General features: G+C 37.5%; 1 protein-coding gene across 1 annotated transcript in view; it reads right to left on the reverse strand.

Annotated features, from left to right (window-relative positions):
* Positions 1 to 18,717, reverse strand: part of FREM3 (FRAS1 related extracellular matrix 3) — a 107,056-nt gene that overhangs the window by 10,710 nt on the left and 77,629 nt on the right. The window contains exon 6 of the mRNA XM_025386233.1: positions 15,455 to 15,703. Within this exon, the coding sequence (XP_025242018.1) occupies positions 15,455 to 15,703 (249 nt within the window). The remainder of the gene's footprint in view (positions 1 to 15,454; positions 15,704 to 18,717) is intronic.

Here is an 18,717-nt window from a genome sequence, read left to right on the forward strand (position 1 = left end):
CTTATTAAAAAGTTTTTTGAAAAAAAAGTCTGGACAAAGTTACCTGCATTTTTAGCAGAGGAATTATATTGTGTGGCATTGGGGAAGGGCAAGAAGTGAGAAAAGTAAAAAAACATTTGGATCAGTTATACTGTTGTTCAGAGAAAAAAATGTCAGAACTCAAGCCTCTGAATACACTAAGATATAAGACATAAGAGGAGGATAGTGACACTTGGAAAAAATGTCATGAAATTATTTCTAGATGCTCTAGGTGTCGAGTATCAGGAGATCTGTCAGAATAGAGAAAATAGCTCCTCCATGTAGCACAGAAGAGTTTCCAAGTACTCTTTACCTTAGCTCTGTCTGAGAAACTGAGATGCTAGCAGTGATTCTAAAGGATGGGCAATTAGGAGAGTATGATGCTTTGACCACATCATATTTATGTTAAATGGATTCCACAGCCATAGATGAGTTTTAATCTCCTTTAAGAGACAATGTCCTTTACATGAGAATAGGAAAAATAAATACGATGTCAGAAATTAAGCTCTCAGAGAGATAAGATTATCATTTAAAATGAGTTCAGTGTTCATATTCAGAGACATTTAATGCCAAGTTTTGCAGGTGAGGTAACAGAAACAATGTTGGTAAACTGAGAAACCATACAGAACAGAATGGATGCCAACAGATGGAAGAGAGAAAAATATTTTTCCAGTTGCCTCAGGATAGAAAACAGATTCTAGAAACAGACTGGTAGGCTTAATCTTTAGAAAAATTCTAGAACTGCTTATTTAAACAGGTTTTGAATTCTGAGAAAAGAAATATAATGCCCATTGGTCAGTATTGGTTCTTTAATATCAGATTTGGCAAAGTCAATTCAATGTTTTTTCAAAAAAATATTTTTTAGTTCAGTTCAATAAACATCTATTGAGCATCCCCTATGTGCTGTAAGCATGGTGCTAGTTACTGGGAATGTAAAGAGATATACAGTCTTGTTTTCGAGATATTTTTGGTATAACAGGGCCTCCACACCAGTTCCTTCTGTAGCAGAAGGGGGCCAGGCACGGTGGCTCATGCCTGTAATCCTAGCACTTTGGGAGGCCGAGGCAGGTGGATCACGAGATCAGGAGATCGAGACCATCCTGGCTAACACGGTGAAACCCCGTCTCTACTAAAAATACAAAAAAACTAGCCGGGCGTGGTGGCGGGCGCCTGTAGTCCCAGCTACTCGGAAGGCTGAGGCAGAAGAATGGCGTGAACCCGGGAGGCGGAGCTTGCAGTGAGCCGAGATCGCGCCACTGCTCCAGCCTGGGCAACAGAGCGACCCTCCGTCTCAAAAAAAAAAAAAAGAAACTGCCTTTGAGGCTCAGGAGTCCTGGAGAAAATAAGGTGCTATGTCTTTAAAAATTAATGAGAATTGACCAATGAGAGAGGTGGGAAAAATAGGTAGAGTGGCTAGTAAGAACAAAGACACATAAGCATGAAAAACATCTAGCATTTAGGAAGGGATGCAAGAACTCGTTTATTGGTAGTGTGTAAGGTGAGAACAGAGGAATGGTTGGAATGAATTGAGAGAGAAAGATAATCATTTTAGGTAGATGGGACTTGACATTTTAAATTGTATAGAATGTGGAAACCAATTTTAGGCAGTGAAAAGGTGTTTGGGTTTTTGTTTTCTGTATATTTGTCCAGTGTCAGTGTGGGCCATGAATTTAGGAGGAATTAGTGTAACCCATTAGAAAGGTATTGCAATTATTCATGTGAGACATGATGATGATACTACTAGTAGGCAGTAGTATTAGTGATGGAGTGGAAGAGGTGAATGTAAGAAGTGCCCTGAATGGCACACAGTGACTAATGCAGCGGCTTCTAGGATGCCCTGCAAATTTCTAGTGTTTGTGGGTGGGAGTGGGAGGCACTAGCTCAGTTGGGAATAAAGCAGGTGGAACAGTGTTGACTGAGGGTAAGAGAAAGAAAGATGATGAGTTTGATTGTAGGTGTGTTGAATTTGAGTGGCCTGTGGTGCATTTAAGTAGATATTTTGGAAAAACCCTTTCATGCATGAATCTAGAGTTCAAAAATCAAGCCTCACAGTGGCTCATGCCTGTAATTCCGGCACTTTGGGAGGCTGAGGAGGGGGGATCACTTGAGATCAGGAGTTCAAGACCAGCCTGGGAAACAGAGCGAGATCCCATCTCTACAAAAGAATAAATAATTAGCTGGGTGTGGTGCACATGCCTGTAGTCCCAGCTTTGTGGGAGGCTGAGGTGGGAGGATCACTTGAGCCCAGGAGATTGAGGCTGCAGTGAGCCATGATTGTACCATTGCACAGCAGTCTGAGCAAAAGAGCGAGACTTTGTTTCAAAAAATAAAAAATCAAGCTAGGGCCGGAGATAAGATTTGGAAGTCTTAAGCATACAGATTGGGGTTAATCCTATATTAGATGGTATGATTGTCTACTATGGCTGAATAAAAAGAGGATCATAGCGGAGAACATCAACTCTTGGGGAGAAAGACCGAGTGACAGGAGCCCCAAAAAGAGACCAAAAACAAACAGATGGAAACATAAGCAAACAAGCAAAAACAAACAAGCAAAAAATAGTTGGCAAGATGGAGAGAGAGGAGTTTGAAACAGGAAAATCAAGAGAGTAAAGAATTTTGAGAAGAATGAGTGTTCACAATGTCAAACGCAGCAAGCATATCCAGAAAGATACATGTAAGCCAACAGTGGATGTCAATGGCAAAATCCCAAAACACATCGTATGAAACTTTCAGCTGCATAAAGGAAATTAACTAGAGTGCCCATATGAAAGAAGATAGAAAATCTACTCAGGAAGACCTGCTTAAATAAGCACAGTTTTTATGCCAGTATCTTATAATTTTGACTACTGTTGCTTTGTAAATATTTTGAAATCAGGAAATGTGATGCTTCCAGTTCTGCTCTTCTTTCTCAGAACTGTTTTGGCTTTTAAAATCAATAAATAAATTCAGTACAGATGGAAAATACAAATCAACATACAAAAATCACTAGCATTTCTTTACACTAATAACAAACTATCTGAAAAGAAAATTAGGAAAACAACCCCATTTACATTCAAATACTATCAGAATAAAACACTTAGGCATAAACTTAACTAAGGCAGAGAAAGACTCGTACACTGCACTGAAAACTACAAAACATTGATAAAATAATTAAGAAGACATACATATGGAAAGACATCCTGTGTTCATTAAAATATCCATTCTACTGAAGGCAATCTATAGATTCAAATACCATAAACTGAGTAACTTATAAACAACAGAAATTTATCACAGCTCTGGAGACTTGGAAGTCTAAGATCAAAGCATTGGCAGATTCAGCATCTGGTAATGGTCCACCTTCTAATTCATAGATGTTGCCTTCTTGCTATACACTTACACGACAAAAGAGGTGAGGAGTCTCTTTTAGGTCTCTTACATAAGGGAACTAGTACTGTTCATGAGGGCTCTGCCCTCATAATCTAATCACCTTCCAGAGTCCGCACCTCCTAATGCTATCATCTTGGAGGTTAGAATTTCAACAGATAAATTTGGGGGAGACACAAACATTCCGTGCACTGCAGTGGCCCTCAGCATCTAGAGTATGGTGGGTTACATCAGTGGTCTGAGGCAGGTAGACAGAAGCCAGTGACTTGGGAAGGCCTCAGTAAAAATCAGAACATTTATGTGTGGTCACATCCTTTTCTTCCCTGCCCAGGTACAAGCTGTAATATCAGCTTGGAGCTGTTTTCTTTTCCCCTGCCCACTCACTTTGCACTGAGCTGGAGGCTGCAGCTGTGGCATGTGCTAGCTTGCTATTACGAACTCTAGTTTTGTTCTCAGTAGTAGCTTCTGGACATCTATAGTATGTGAGGTTGTTAGTGCTCAGTGAGAGGTGACACAGAAGCCAGTGTTTTGTGCATGCCCCAGGAAAGTCAAGGCATTAGAGGTATGGTGCTTCTCTTCTCCTCCTTCCTCAAAGAAGAGCTTGGAGCTCCCAATTGTATGGCACTGTGCTTATCTTGCCCTTGATATAGGACTATGGGCTCAGAAGCACCTCATCTGAAGAGAGAAATATAACTTGGGGAGCTACTTAAAAATCTAGTGGTTAGTCTTCACATTTTCTGAGTCATGCTGGCATCCAGCATGAGCTGGAGAATAGTCTGTGCCCTGGAGCAGAGGCATCGGAATTTTTAAAGAAGCCCTTAAATCTTTCCAACTGGTTGTAGTGGTCTTATTGAATCTGACAGTGGCTAGCATAAAAAGGAACAAAGTAATGGCATTTGCAGCAACCTGGATGGAATTGGAGACCATTATTCTAAGTGAAGTAACTCAGGAATGGAAAAGTAAACATCATTTTGTTCTCACTTACAAGTGGGAGCTAAGCTATGAGGACTTTAAAGATACAATGGACTTTGGGGACTCAGGAAAAAGGGTGGGAGGTGGGTGAGGGATAAAAGAATACTCATTGGGTACAGTGTACACTGTTTGGGCGATGGGTGCACCAAAATCTCAAAAATCACCTTTAAAGATCTTATTTATGTAACCAAACACCACCTGTTCCCCAAAACCCTATTGATATAATAAAAGAAATGACAAATGCATTAGTTTAGACCTTAACCTCGTGTGCTTTCTATATAAAAAATAAAAAAGTTGTTTTGAACTTTGCAGTTGCCATTTAAACTATAATATGCTGTCAGCATAATGAGTCTAACAGTAAAATAATCCTAGGTCTACTTCTCTCAAGGTTACCTTCAAATATAAAAGTTGCGAAACTTCATGAAAAGATCTGACAATGGTTAGGAGAATATAATCCATTTTCCTTAAGATTCAGCATAAAACCTAAAATAAATGTAACATAACTAACAAATATGAACTGTATGTGATTAAATATCTTGTTTACTAAATACTAAATGCAGAAGAGCTTAAGATATCACGGAGGCTGAAAAGACCACGCACAGCCAACATCTCTGCCTGATAACTGCTTTTTATCAGTGCTATCATTTCTATCGCAAGCAGGGGTGGTCACTGGTCACTTCATTCTGGGAATGCTCTTTTCTCCTTTCTGTTTCTAAAGTCTTTTTCTTTTTTTGTTTGAGATGTTGGGTAATGGCCTCTAAAATATTTTCTTTCATTAACTTTAAACTAAAAAATAAGGTCCAAAATTAAAATTATGATACTTTTAAAACCTGTAGCAATTGTTTTATTATACGACTAGCCCTAGAAAGCATAATGGTTCTATTCTGAACAGTTTCCTGGGTTTTTACAGCATAGCAATATATGCCTTTCACATTTTAAAAACTTTTATGTGTTGACGTTTATCTTGGTCTATAACAATATTTTCAAAAAGTTGAATGTGCTGATATCACCAAAATGACACTTCGTTTATGCACAATTTTTCCTTACAATGTTTTCTTAAATCTGTCAACATTCTGTTAGATGCCCATTTAATGACCAAGACACTAAACTAGCTGGTAATATTTATAGGCAAACTTTATGCAAGTTTTCCAAATCCTACTGCCTCAGGACAAAATATATAACCCTCTGTGAAACTGGACGATTCTTTTTGCGGCAGGTTACTAGAGTTTTCAAATCACGTACTAAAAATTGAAAGAAAGTCTTTACTCATTGAGCAGAGATAGTATAAAGTGCTTATATATAGGACAGACACATTTTTCAATTTTATCTTGCTCTTGATACAGGTCCAGTGGAAGTTAGGTTCTAAAGCCAGGTGAATAAATGTGAAGTTGCCATTCATTCAGTCAGCAAACATTTATTAGGCGGATACCGTGGCCTCCGCTCTCATGGAGCTGATGCTTTTATAATGGCTGTCTTGGCAGTGTGGGCCAGGGAGTCTGTTGTCCCTGGCCTGGGGTAATCTTAGTCTGTGGTTGCTCCTATACTTTTTCTTTTCTTTGTCTTACTCCATGATAGTTGTCCTTATAAAAGTATTTCTTCAGGTGATCCATTTGACAGGGGATATTCAATCTCTGCTTAAGGAAGCTAACATTTCCTGGAGTCCAGCAAAATAGAATAAAATTCCCCAGCTCCATCTGGAAAAAAAAAAAAAACTTGCCCTTGAGCAACTTGGGTACATCTTCAGGTTGCTAGATATTGTGTCATCACTTGGCCTAAATGAAAACATGCTTTCGTTACAAGATGATGTATTTGACTCTCCTCAAAAGGAAGCATTATTGGTATCTAACATGTGCCTAGACTGGTAAACTATATGTAAAATCCTAAACCTGGGAAATGAACGTGTGCTTTTCCCAGTATTTTCTCAAATAGTCAATGCTGAAGGACACATGTTTTATTTCTGACTGAAATGACAACTAAACTACTGCTGGGGACACACCACACACAGGAATTTGACAGGTGGCTAATGCTTAGAAACTCAAATTAACAGAATTATCATTTTATGTCATTATTCTTAAAAAATTATAATTATGTGGGAAGTGCACTAATAATGCTTGTGGTTGCTTCCTCAAGGCCAAAATAAAATGATACCATTCAAAGGGATCATTAGACTCACGAGTGGCAAAATCTGAATATCTCTAGGGTAGGGACTAAAGCAGAAGTATCTCCCACAAAAGTCATACACTGACAGCTGCCAAATGAGTGCCCCATGGGGGACTTGAAGATGGGAGGAAGTCACACCTCAGAATGTTACAAACCAATGCCTGCTCAAAATATCATTAACTCTGACAGGAGATTCTGTCAGAGTTAAATATCATTAACCCTGGAGATTGAGCTGTTTTAGGGCACTCAGTAGACTCAAGCTTGGGCTTAAAGGAATGTGACCAAGTGTAACTTCAGTAGAGTCAGGCTGGGTTAGCATGGTTACATCTGCAGCATGGCCGACTGTTTTGTGCTGTATTTAAAGGAAAATGGCTTTAGCTGAAGTTAGCTCTGCATGAAACCTAGAAAAGAGCAAGCAGCCAAAAGAAGGAAAAATGGGTTACCTGTTTCTAGCCATCTTAAGACGAAAGGTACTCTGACCTTGGATGTTTACTCTTCAGGACCCTCAGCATTTATTTGCCCAGGATGGAGATGGCTGTATTGGCTTGATGGGGTTTCTCAGATCCCATTATCATCAGTTTCCTGCTTATGAAGTGGTTGCCCAGTAGAGCCTCCTTTAAGGAGGGAATCTATTAACCAGGGGACTCTGCTTTTCAGTTTTCTTTGACTTTGGTTTTCACTGTAATTTATAATTTGTCATTTTGGCACATACATCATGTCTCTTGTGGGTCTGCATCCTGTCTCTGTGCCCACAGACAAAATTGAGCTTCTAGACCTCTGACTCTGTCAGGCCATGGACTGCAGTGATGAACCAAGGAACTGCGTCTACATGGCTGGGAGATATCTAGGTAGTTTTAGAAATCTAAAAAGAGTGTTACATCACTTTGCTTTGTAAAGAGATTGTGCAATGTACATCATCTTATAAATATCTAACCTTAAAATGATTTTGATACATTTTCTCAGATTTCTAGGATAAAAATCAGTGGCAATCAGCTGTTATTGTTTGTCTCATTTCTTTTCTCCCAGTTGTCTCTGACTGTGATGACCTCATATGTGAAATGCCAAATACAGTCTGCACTTTAGACATAGTTGATCAATTTAATACATTCTGTAGCCTCAGTAGAATGACATATTTCTGAGATGAGGAGTGCCAGATAAAGGAACAACTTAATGTAAATATGTTGATTCAGAAATAATTTGTGTATTATCTATATGAGAAAGAAAAAAAAATCTTTTTATCTGAGAAATGCAAGTCCCTTTAAGTTATCCAGCCCAGAGAGGCATTTAAAATGTAACACCTGTCACATCCCACTCCCCCTTGAGCTAAATAATATAGTTCTTGAAGTCAGTTGCTATGGGGACTCTAAGCAGCCATAAAATGTCATACACCCTATAATTCAACAGTGTATAGCCAACCACTAACCAATGTTATTTCTGTAAACCAATGAGAATTCCTGACAAACAACTTTTTGTAATTGCCTTCTGATACAGTTTGGATATTTGTTCCTTCCAAATCTCTTGCTGAAATGTGATCCCCAGTGTTGGAGGTGAGGCCAGGTGGAAAGTGTTTGGGTCGGGGGTTGGCTCTCTCATGAACATCTTGGTGCCATCCTCAAAGTAATGAGTGAGTTCTTGCTGTATGAGTACCCACATGATCTGATTGTTTAAAGAGCCTGGCACCTCCTCCCCTCTCTCTGTTGCTTCTCTCTTGCCATGTGATCTGCACATGCCAGCGCCCCTTCCCCTTCTGCCAGGAGTGGACCTTCCTGAGGCCTTCACCAGAAGCAGATGTTGGCACCATGTTTCCTACAGTCCACAGAACCGTGGCCCAAATAAACCTTTTATCTTTATAAATTACCCAGCCTCAGGACTCCTTTATAGCAACACAAATGGACTAAGACACTCCATCTCCTGATTTGCTCCTTTTTCTCTAAAAACCTGAGCCTCTTCTTCACTCTCTGGAACACTCTCCAGGGCAACCTGGACGTTGTCCCGGGCTGCAGTCCTCAACCTTGGCTCGGATAAACTCTATATTAATTTTGCCTCAACTTCTTCCTTTTAGGTGAACATATTCAGGATACTAATAAAATACTTAAAAGTTATCTATTTTTCATTAATTATTAATATCTTAAGTGATAAAAATAAGGGAGATCTCAAATCTCAGCACCAGGGGTGCTGAGAACTCGAGAGCACAACCAAAATCACTTAGGAAGCTCCTGAAAGCTAACTGGAAGCCAAAACTTGAGAATTTGCCTCCTTTTAAAATTAAATAATATTAATAATTTTAATTAATAATATTAATATTTTAATTTTAATAATTATTAATAAATAATTATTTAATAATTAATAATTAATTAATATGTAATATTAATCAATATAATATATAATATATATGATTAATATATAATGTTAATTAATATATTATATATGATTACTATATAATATTAATTAATATATAATATATAATATTAATAATATTAAATAATATTTAGTGTGACTTCATGAACAAATCACACAGATGACCATGTATGTGGATTCTAGCATTACATTTTAAGCTTCGCAATGTGCTTGATCCTCAATAAATGTTACAGAACCTGAATGCAAGTTCCCACAATCCAGTAATTACAAATAATGACTTGCTCAGATAAGTAGCAATTCAGATTGTGAATTCACTGAACTATGAATCTTCCATCATTATTTCTGTGCATATTTTTTTCCTCCATTAAAGGCTTAATTCATTCAAGGATAATCTAATTAAAGATTGAATTGGGTAGGATAGAGGGCAGAGATAGACTTCGTAGTCCTGTACTAAGCAAGTGGCAGGTCGCTACGAATGTCTCTTGAATGAATTATCTACCTGTTAAGAATCTACTAAAACCATTTCAAATAACATTGTAAATTAATCATTGGATCATATACTGGATTTTGTGTAATTTTCTGCCTTTCTCTGTTTTTTCCTTCTTTTTTATATTTAATACTGGAAATTTTCTCAAGTTCTCTTCTGAACATTGGAGGATTTAAAACTACCAAGTTTTAAGTAAAAATTAAGTAGGAATATGGCAGGGCGCAAGGGTATAATATTTCTTCAAGAAATAGATATTAAGACTTCTACTTGTTTTTACATATCCCTGTATAAATAACTACTCGCACAGTTAAGTACAATGTAGCTCATCTTATTAACTTTATTGTTCACCTGATGGCTTTGTTATTCATACAATGCTGTGGCACTAACAAAATTCAAGTGTTTTGGTTTCATTTTTGGAATTTAATTAGTGTTATTCTATTGTTTCAGTGGCCACTATGATTCGCAGATGTAACTTTACTATTTGAAATATAAACAACAGAGTCAAAGAGAGAGAAAAATGTAGCCAAAGTGGTTTACCAGGATATGCACTGGATTAATTAAGAAAGTGGTGATTACAAAGAAAGCCATTTACATTCTTTATTCTCTTCCTTCCTCTGACTTTCATGTGCAGCCAATAAAGACACTATCATTTCAAATTCCTACCACTTAACTCCAAATACTGAGAGGCAAACAATTTACTACTTTATAAGTGAGCAAAAAGTCTCCTTTTATTATCTTATAATGTTTATTTACTTGCTACTTCATAAACAAAGTGGTAATTTAATGCCATTTCTATTTTTCTGAAAAGTAAGCATACCCAGATGTTTTCTTGGGTAAGTTACTTATACTGGCTCATGGTTCTTTTTTCCCTTATGGCCATTTTTCATTTCTACACAGACATTTGCTCAGCCTATGAGATGACTGGCAGAATGTGCCAACCCCTTTTATTTCAGATTTTTGTTCACTTATTAAGTAGCATGTTGTTTGCATCTCTTTCTTCAAAATTTTTACCGAAGAACAATTGGATTCTTTGTTCAGTTGTACACACACAGCCAGCAGGTCTCCACATAAAATGAGACAATGCTACAGAGCCCATAGTATTTAAACAGGATCAAGGTACATTACAAAATCCTGTTGTTCACCTGTGTGGAGACAGCCAACATCAAAGGGCTGGCATCTGCTCCAAAGTATCTACTTTTTGACTATGTGCATACGAAAACATGTTCTTCAAGGGTTTGCTTGCTAAATGGTACCTGTGAAATTACTATATTATGGAATATAGTAACTTTTTTTTTTTTTTTTGCAAACACTTGAAAAAAGCTGCAACCCTTTTAAACTAACAATGGGGTCAAACTTTGGTGACTGGTGATTTCCTGTGGGTTTTGAACATGAAGGTAGCTTTTCGTTATCAGAAACACTAGATGGCCACCAGTATTACTGCAGTTAGTAACTTTAAAAGGAAGAAAATATTATTTGTGGAAGATTTGGCCATTTCTTAGGGGTAAATGCATCCTACAACCATATCACTGAAGGATCATAGTAGAGTGCAAAAGAGTTATGGACTCAGAGGCAGAAATCTGGGCTTTAACTGACTGGGCAAACTGGAAAAACCACTTAGTGCATTTAGCCTCAACAATGAGGAGGCTGAACCACATGATCTCTAGGTCCTTTTTTATTTCTAAGATTTCATGCTTCTATGAATCTAGAAGGATTTTTATCTATTTCTTGTCCTTAGCAAGATTTACATACAAACAACTTAGGTAATATTATATTGTATATTCTCTTCTTAAAAGTATTCCAAAAAATATCTCTCCACTGTATATTTTGATAGCTAGAACTTTACCAGGAAAATTTTCTTAAGTTTGAACCTGAGTTGCAATGGCTGAAAGTTATTATTAATATCCTTTATTTAGTCTCTAGGAAAACTCCAGAATAGTGTTCCCCCCTTGATTATATAATGGTTGTATTCTTCACTGCTGCATCCTCTGTGCCTAGCAGAGTTCCTGACACATGGTAGGGGCTCAACAAATGCTTTTGGAACTATATACATTAATAAACAAGTAGTTCTTCATAAATGTAAAGCATGAGGATTATTATTAATCCTATTGAATAAAAGAATTGGCCTATGGCATTCCTGCACAGTCTTGAATTGCATTCTTGATATCTCCTCATTTATGACTTTGCTCAAGCTGTTTCCTCCACCTGAAATGCTATTGTCCTTCCTTTCTCTATCCTCAAGTTCCACCTACCCATCCAGACACAGCACAAATGGTACTTTTTTCTTGAGTTCTTCCAGCTAGAAGAAATCTCTGCTTTTTCTTGATTCCCTTCATCCTTCATCTGAGCTTTCCTTGCCTTAATCACTTTTTACCTTGCTCTGCAGTTGGTTCACAGTGTTGCTAGAAGAGGAGTTGAAGATTTAGGAAAAGGACATGCAGTCAGAAGGGGGAACTCAACGATTAAGAGTTAGGTTGAGCATCTTTGACTTACACTGAAATGTTCAATACTCTTGTAGGATTATGAGTGTAGAAGGGAAGGCTGTATTTGCCTAATGACAAGAAGAGATCATCTTTTCATTTCATTTCCACACCAGTCACTAAATTTTCTAATTATAAACTGGTTTCTTATATAGATGTTTCCTCCAGAAACAATACTGATGGCATTAATTTCCTTTTATTGCTGTAATAAATTACTACAAATTTAGTGGCTTAAAACAACAAAAATTTATTCTACTACAGTTCTGCAAGTCAGAAGTCTAACTAAAATAAAGGGTGTTGACAGGGCTGTGTTCTAACTGGAGGCTTCAGGAGGAAATCCATCTCCTTGCCTTTTCTAGCTTCTAGAGGCTGCCTGCATTCCTCAGCTTGTCATCCTTTCCTCCAGCTTCAAAGTGCATCACTCCAACCTCTGGTTTCAGTCATCAGCTTCCCTTTTTCTCTGTGATCCTCTTGCCTCTCTCTTATAAGGACCCTGCTGATTACTCTGGGATCACTTGGGTAACTCAGGAAAATCTCTCCATCTCAACAGCCTTAACTTAATCAGATATGCAAAGTCCCTTTTGCCATGTAAGGTAACACATTCACACTTTTGGTGGTTAGAATGTGGATATATTTGGGGTCCATTATGCAGCCTATATTAATGACCAAAGAGTTTGGATGTCTGCTCTTTTGACAGCCATTCACTTGTTATTATATAAACACTAATATTTTGGTTAAGGAGCTCTCTCATTCTTTTGTAAGGTGGTCCCCAGAGTCACTTCAGTTCTGAGCATACCAACAAAGTCATATAATGTCACCTCACCTGAATCCCATTAAATTGCTTGTTTAGATCTCATATCTGTTGGGTGCTTTATGCCTGTCTCTAGTTTTTGTAGTTTTCAAGTAAGCTCTGGTGTTTGAGCCTATTCTAATTGTTAGGTAAAGAGCTTGCAGAAAACATACTTCTTATTGAGGAAGAAGAGATAGAATAATTGAAGGTCAGACAACCTCATCGTGTTTGCTTAAAATTTTCAGGATAGTTTTAAAAGAAATTTCCTTCTAATTATCTGGGTAAAATCATATAATGCACTTGCTTATCAAAATGTAACTCAATATGTGCTTGCAAAATGTTAGAGCATGTCCAGCATATAGACATATCACTTCAGTGATATGTCTTCTGGCACTTAGCTTGGAAAGAATAGCATGAGTCAAACAGGGGTAGGCCTTGGAAAAATAAAAGTCAAAATGGATAGCTTAAAACGCGAGACCATTCAAGTTCTAAGTCCTTGCTTCACTAATTAACTCCCTTTTTTACTTGTTTAGAGCAAAACTTTGACATATATTTTTCTAAGTTCATGACAAAATTTTAATGGAAAAACTCAGCCTACAGGATGCATCATTTTTGTGTATTGGTGGTGTTTATTAACTAATGCCTTCTTCTTAACGACTTAAGAATCATAGAATTATGGAGTGAAAGGGTTCCTAGAGACAACCTAATCAATCCCCTTATTTCATGATTGGGAAACAGAGCCCCAGATAGCTTGACGTAGCCAAGGTTACCCAGAGAGAGTGTGTCTCAGGCTTAGAATCCAAGTCTCCAGGCCCCCAGCACAAGCTTTTCTGACTCTGTTGTTCCACTTTTGATTCTCTTCCTTTTCTCTACCATCTCCTTCATTGTGTACCTTGACCTATTACTAGCTCCAGTAGAGAAGAATAACGGAGACTGTTCTGACGCCGATCTTTCTGGCTATAAGAAAAGGTGTGGTAGTGAAGGGAAAAGGGATTTGAAGCTATGTGTTTACACATTTCAACTTTTCATGTTAATTCTTCATCATCATGGAAAAGCAAGCATTGATTATAAAAAGAAGGATATACTGTGAAGTAGACTATGTAGAAAAATGTTAAATAACTTTCCCTTTCTCCCTTCTCACTCTGCCTGGCTAACACCTTCTTGGTCTGTAGCACTCGGTGTAGGTAAATCTTTCCTAACCGCTTGGTAAGAGATAGTCGCTTTAGCAATATCCTAATCGTAGCCCTGTAATTAAAAAAAAATTCTAATCTTTTAAGCAGGCTTCAGAAACCACATAATGCCATGTCATCATTTTTTTTCTTTCAGAGTGTCCTCATTTCTCAATTTGTTTTCCATATTAATCAACTAGACTTGACCATGTAGGGATTTTTCAGATGTCTCAACCAGACAGATTTACTCAGATTCTACTTCTCTTCTGTTGGCAAATCAGCAGATACTTTTTATAAGATAATGTGAGTAGTGTTTCTCTTTCCAAAACAACTTCTTTCTAATGAAACTGGAAAATCGAGGCTAATTTTCCTATTGGACACTTCTTCGTATCTCTTTGGTTTAACAGGAAATATATACAATTATACATTTCCATAAAGGAATATATTGAAAATTTATTCAAATTATTTTAAGAAAAACAATCTTTGTTTTAATTCCAATGAAGAAATTTTTGAAAAGTACACGATGAAGAAAGCATGGATCTCAGGGCCTATCCTTATCCTTAGCTCTTGATACTTGTAAAGATGTGTTTCGGAACTGAAATTAGTCCTTGAAAATTCTTTTTTCTTTATAATGGAGCAAAACTAGTCTACTGTAAATTTCAGAGATCTGGTTCACAGGGTGAAATATTCCCAAGCAAAGCCATTTAGGAGATTAAACAACAAACAAACAAACAAAAGGCCACTTTCAATCTTGCTCATATTTTCCCTTGTTCTATGGTTGTTATGAAGACATAATTTTAAACAGAACACAATAGTACATGATAAATTTACTGTACCTACCTGGAGAGTATAAACTGTTCAAACTTTACAAATCTGTGTTTATCTCTTGGCACAGCTCTCAGTTTAATGGAAGCTTTGTGATGCATCCATAAAGCAGTCACATTAATTTTGGGTCTGTAATAACAGCCCAGTCTAACCCTTCTTAGATCTGAGCTCAGCAGCTCACAGCCACTCAAATCCTGACAGAAGCATGGTTGAGAGATGAAGCAGTCAAACTAATTTGAGAGTAGTAATAAAACAGTCTGATCCTGGCCCTGTCTTTATTACCATTTTCTGTTAAAAGTGCTCCTTATAGAAAGGGCAGGTGAGACCTAGGAAAATCATACTGGGCTTGATACTTTATGTCGTGTCTGGGAGGGGAGGGTTGGTGTTTAGGAATGAGGTGCCCCTCTCTTCTCTGGCTAAATTTCAGCTGGGATCCCCAGGGACTGGAGCAAACGCCCTGCTAGGTAACCATAAAAAGAGGTCCAGATGCTGACACACTGGGCTCCATCTTATCCTTGTGCTGCTTAACAACTCGTGCACTTGCTGTGAGGGATGATGCTTGTGCTGCTAAGATGAAGGTCCTCTTGGGGTAGTCCTGGTTGGGTAATTAGACACTTGACTTAGGTCCTCTCCCTGGCTTCCTTCTAAGTCTTAGGTCACCTCCTTGGGCTGTGCTTTTTCTTTTGTCAAGTTAAGTCATACCCAAATATTTAATCTTCCTGCATGGCTGTTTTGTCATTGGTGTTGGTGATGTCTATGTATTTGAAGAGCTACTCACAGGAAAGTGTGAGAAGGCAGCCATTGCCAAAGGTTGGGAAGCAAGAAATGGACTTACCGTCATAACGATCAGCCAGAATAGTGACCTTAGTGGTGGGGAATCTGGCTCCCAGCTGTCCTCCCACTGGCAGCCTCAGTGAAACACTGAAGGATTCCTCCTCTTCATAAAGGGAGTCATCAATGATCAGGATCCGGCAGGTCTTCTGTGTCTCGTTCTTGTCAAAGTGGAGGATGCTGGTGTGGTCTTCTGGACGTGAGATGTAATCAGAGAATAACACTGTGGAAGAAATCGTACCTGTGGCAGAACCTACAGAAATGTGAGAAGGAACAGGGAAGTTGAGAAGAAATGGAATTCCAAACAAGAAACCTGTTTGTTTTCTTTAATGCATTTTTAGATAATAGCTATCGGAATGATCCAACACACTTACCTCTTATGCTCACAAATATTAATATTGTAAGAAGAAAGCTTTTGGGATAGACTGTGGTATTTTGACATGATCTAGATTTAGCGATTTTTAAATAGAGTATATTGAATAAGGTTTGTTTATATTAGGGGCTAAACAAACAGGATCACAGGATGCTAGGGCTGGCTTAGCTCAATTATTTCATATTACAGATGAGAAAACAGAGGTGTAGTGAAATTAGGACTAGAGAATCCACAGCATGAAAATAGTATAGATTTTTTTCCTGCTGTGCTCTACCCACAGCGGCATAGCTGTGAGCAGCATCTATGTAATCTGATCATCACACACCCTAACTAGAGTTCTTTGTATCACACCATAATACAGCCAGAAAATTATATCTTATTTTACAAGGAGTGCAAGATTGATTAGGGGATTTCAGTTTAGAATCAGTGTGTTTTAAATGTTATTTTAATAATTTACTTACATTAAGATTCATCAACGTAAATGCACAGTTTGAAGAGTTTTGACAAATGCATATAATCATGTGACCACCACCACAATCATAAAATGTTTCTATCCATCCACAAAAGTTGACTTGTGTTTCTTGCAATCCATCTCCTTCCCTGTCTCTCAGGCCTTGGAAATCACAAATCTGCTTTGCGTCATTATAGATTTATTTGCCTTTATGAGAAATTTCATACAAATGAAGCATATGTTTTGATTCTTTCATTTAGCACAATGCTTTTGAGATTCATCCATGTACCGTGACATGTTTTCCCTTTTATTGCTGACTACTGTTTCCCACTGTGTGGCTATACCACAGTTTGGTTATCCATTTACTGGTTGATAATTTGGGTTATTTCTAGTTCTTGGCAATTGTGAGTAATGTTTCTATGAATATTCAAGTACGAGTCTTTGAGTGGGTATATATGGGTTGGTGCAAAAGCAACTGCGGTTTTCCCATTACTTTTAATAGCAATAACCACAATTACTTTTGCACCAACCCCCCAATTTTTTTTTTCTAGAATAAATACTTAGGAGTAGGATTCCTAGGTTTTGATGCATTTTTGCAGTTTTAAAACAGTAACACATAGGCTTAGGGCTAAAAGACTGAAAAGTATTCATTGTAATTTAAATGATTTAGGCAGACCAGATTTAGGCAGAACAAAGACTACTAAATAGTAACCTATTATACCAGATAGGAAGTTTTTGAAAAGTATAAATATTTCCCACCATACCTCACTTTAATAAGAAGCAATAAGGAGATGATAGTGAGATTCTGGACTGGATGCTCCATAGCTTATAGCTATGGTACATGCATATATGCATGATGACCCCAATGCCCACTGTCATCTAAACATCAGTACAAGTTGGTGTCCATCACTGCATGTTGCCTGTATAGATCTAAGTTGCTAAAAAATGACAGTGGTCTCCAACTGACTTCAGATGCTTTGCTCGAAAGGGCACTGACTCACAAAGTATTTCAGAATGGTTTTTTATTTGAAAGAACAAAAATTTTAGAATTATTCGGAAGTAACAAATGGACTGTTTTGTTATTCTGGAATCATAAAAATTGTTAGAGCTGGAGAGTTGATGAGAATAAAATGTGTTTGCTAGGTCAGAGGGCAGAAACTGATCAAAATGGACAGGCACAAGGGGGACTATCACTTGGTGGGGAGGCTAGCTGAGTTTCAGTGGTAGTCTATGCTTTGAAACCTTATTATTTCATGAGATTCCTTCTCTGGGGAAACCTATGCATGAAAAAGTTCTCCACGCTCAAGTCAACCAGGATAGGCTGGCTCTTGGGATGTGAGACATAGTGCTATCACTGAATGCCTAAGACAGGCACTCTCCAGTTAAATGGGGAAAGAGGTAAGTGGCTAGCAATATAGAAAGGCTCTCAAGATGAGATGATACACTGTCAGGGAGACTTTCTGTGTTCCCGGGCACACAGACAAAGGGAAAAGGTCTTAAGCTCTTACAACAATCTGATTAAATAGCAAACAACTTTTGGAATGTCTTTTTAAAGAGCCAGATGTTTAAAAAGAACTATACCTTGGAGAACACAGTTCTCAATTTTGCCTAGCCATCAAGTGTGCATTATGTTGGTTGACGGGCAATATGACAAAGAACCTTGTCAGAAACTGCATGTTAACTCCTCGAGAAAAATGTCAAAAGCAGATACTGTACACACTAGACTTGCATGGTAACTAACACTGTCTTCACTGAATATAACTATCTGTATTAAACCTCTTTCTCAATATATACCACCTAACGAATATTCAAATAATGATTTATTTGTAGTTCATGAAACAAAAGCAATTGAGATTTTTTCTTTTTCTGTTAAATTTTTTTTTATATTTGACCAATCCACTGGTCAACATAGATATGACATTTAAGTAGGTTGATTTCTGGGTTAAATGAAAGACTGAAATATAATACTTCTTGAAAATCATTTGGCAATTGAACTTTTCTAAAGCGGAAATCAAGACAATATGTTTTAGCAAGATTTTTAAACAAGAGCTGGTGAAAAAAGTTGTCTAAGTAAATTGTATTTAATAAAAAAAATTCAGTTGATCTAAGTGGAACATTCCTTTTAGGATTCTAGAAAATTTACTTTGGGCAACTCTTTCAGCAGTTATATTCAATAGTTAAGAATGTGAATACTGACATTCATTTACGTAAAAAACAAACAATATTTTATCTGTAGCAAGTTAAGAATCCTCAGGACTGGAAAAATTCTGTTCTGAAAACATCAAGTATATTCTGAGATAAAAGATAAGGTCCCTGGCGATGGTCTGTATATATCCCGTATTTAACAGTGAAGAGGCTTCAAGGGGTATAAATGTATGATTTCCAGGTTGGTATCAAAGACACTTATTGGGTCTCAAGCCTTGTTTGGGTGGCTTGACCAGTG

This window comes from Theropithecus gelada, chromosome 5, assembly GCF_003255815.1.
Source record: "Theropithecus gelada isolate Dixy chromosome 5, Tgel_1.0, whole genome shotgun sequence".
Classification (NCBI taxonomy): Eukaryota; Metazoa; Chordata; class Mammalia; order Primates; family Cercopithecidae; genus Theropithecus; species Theropithecus gelada.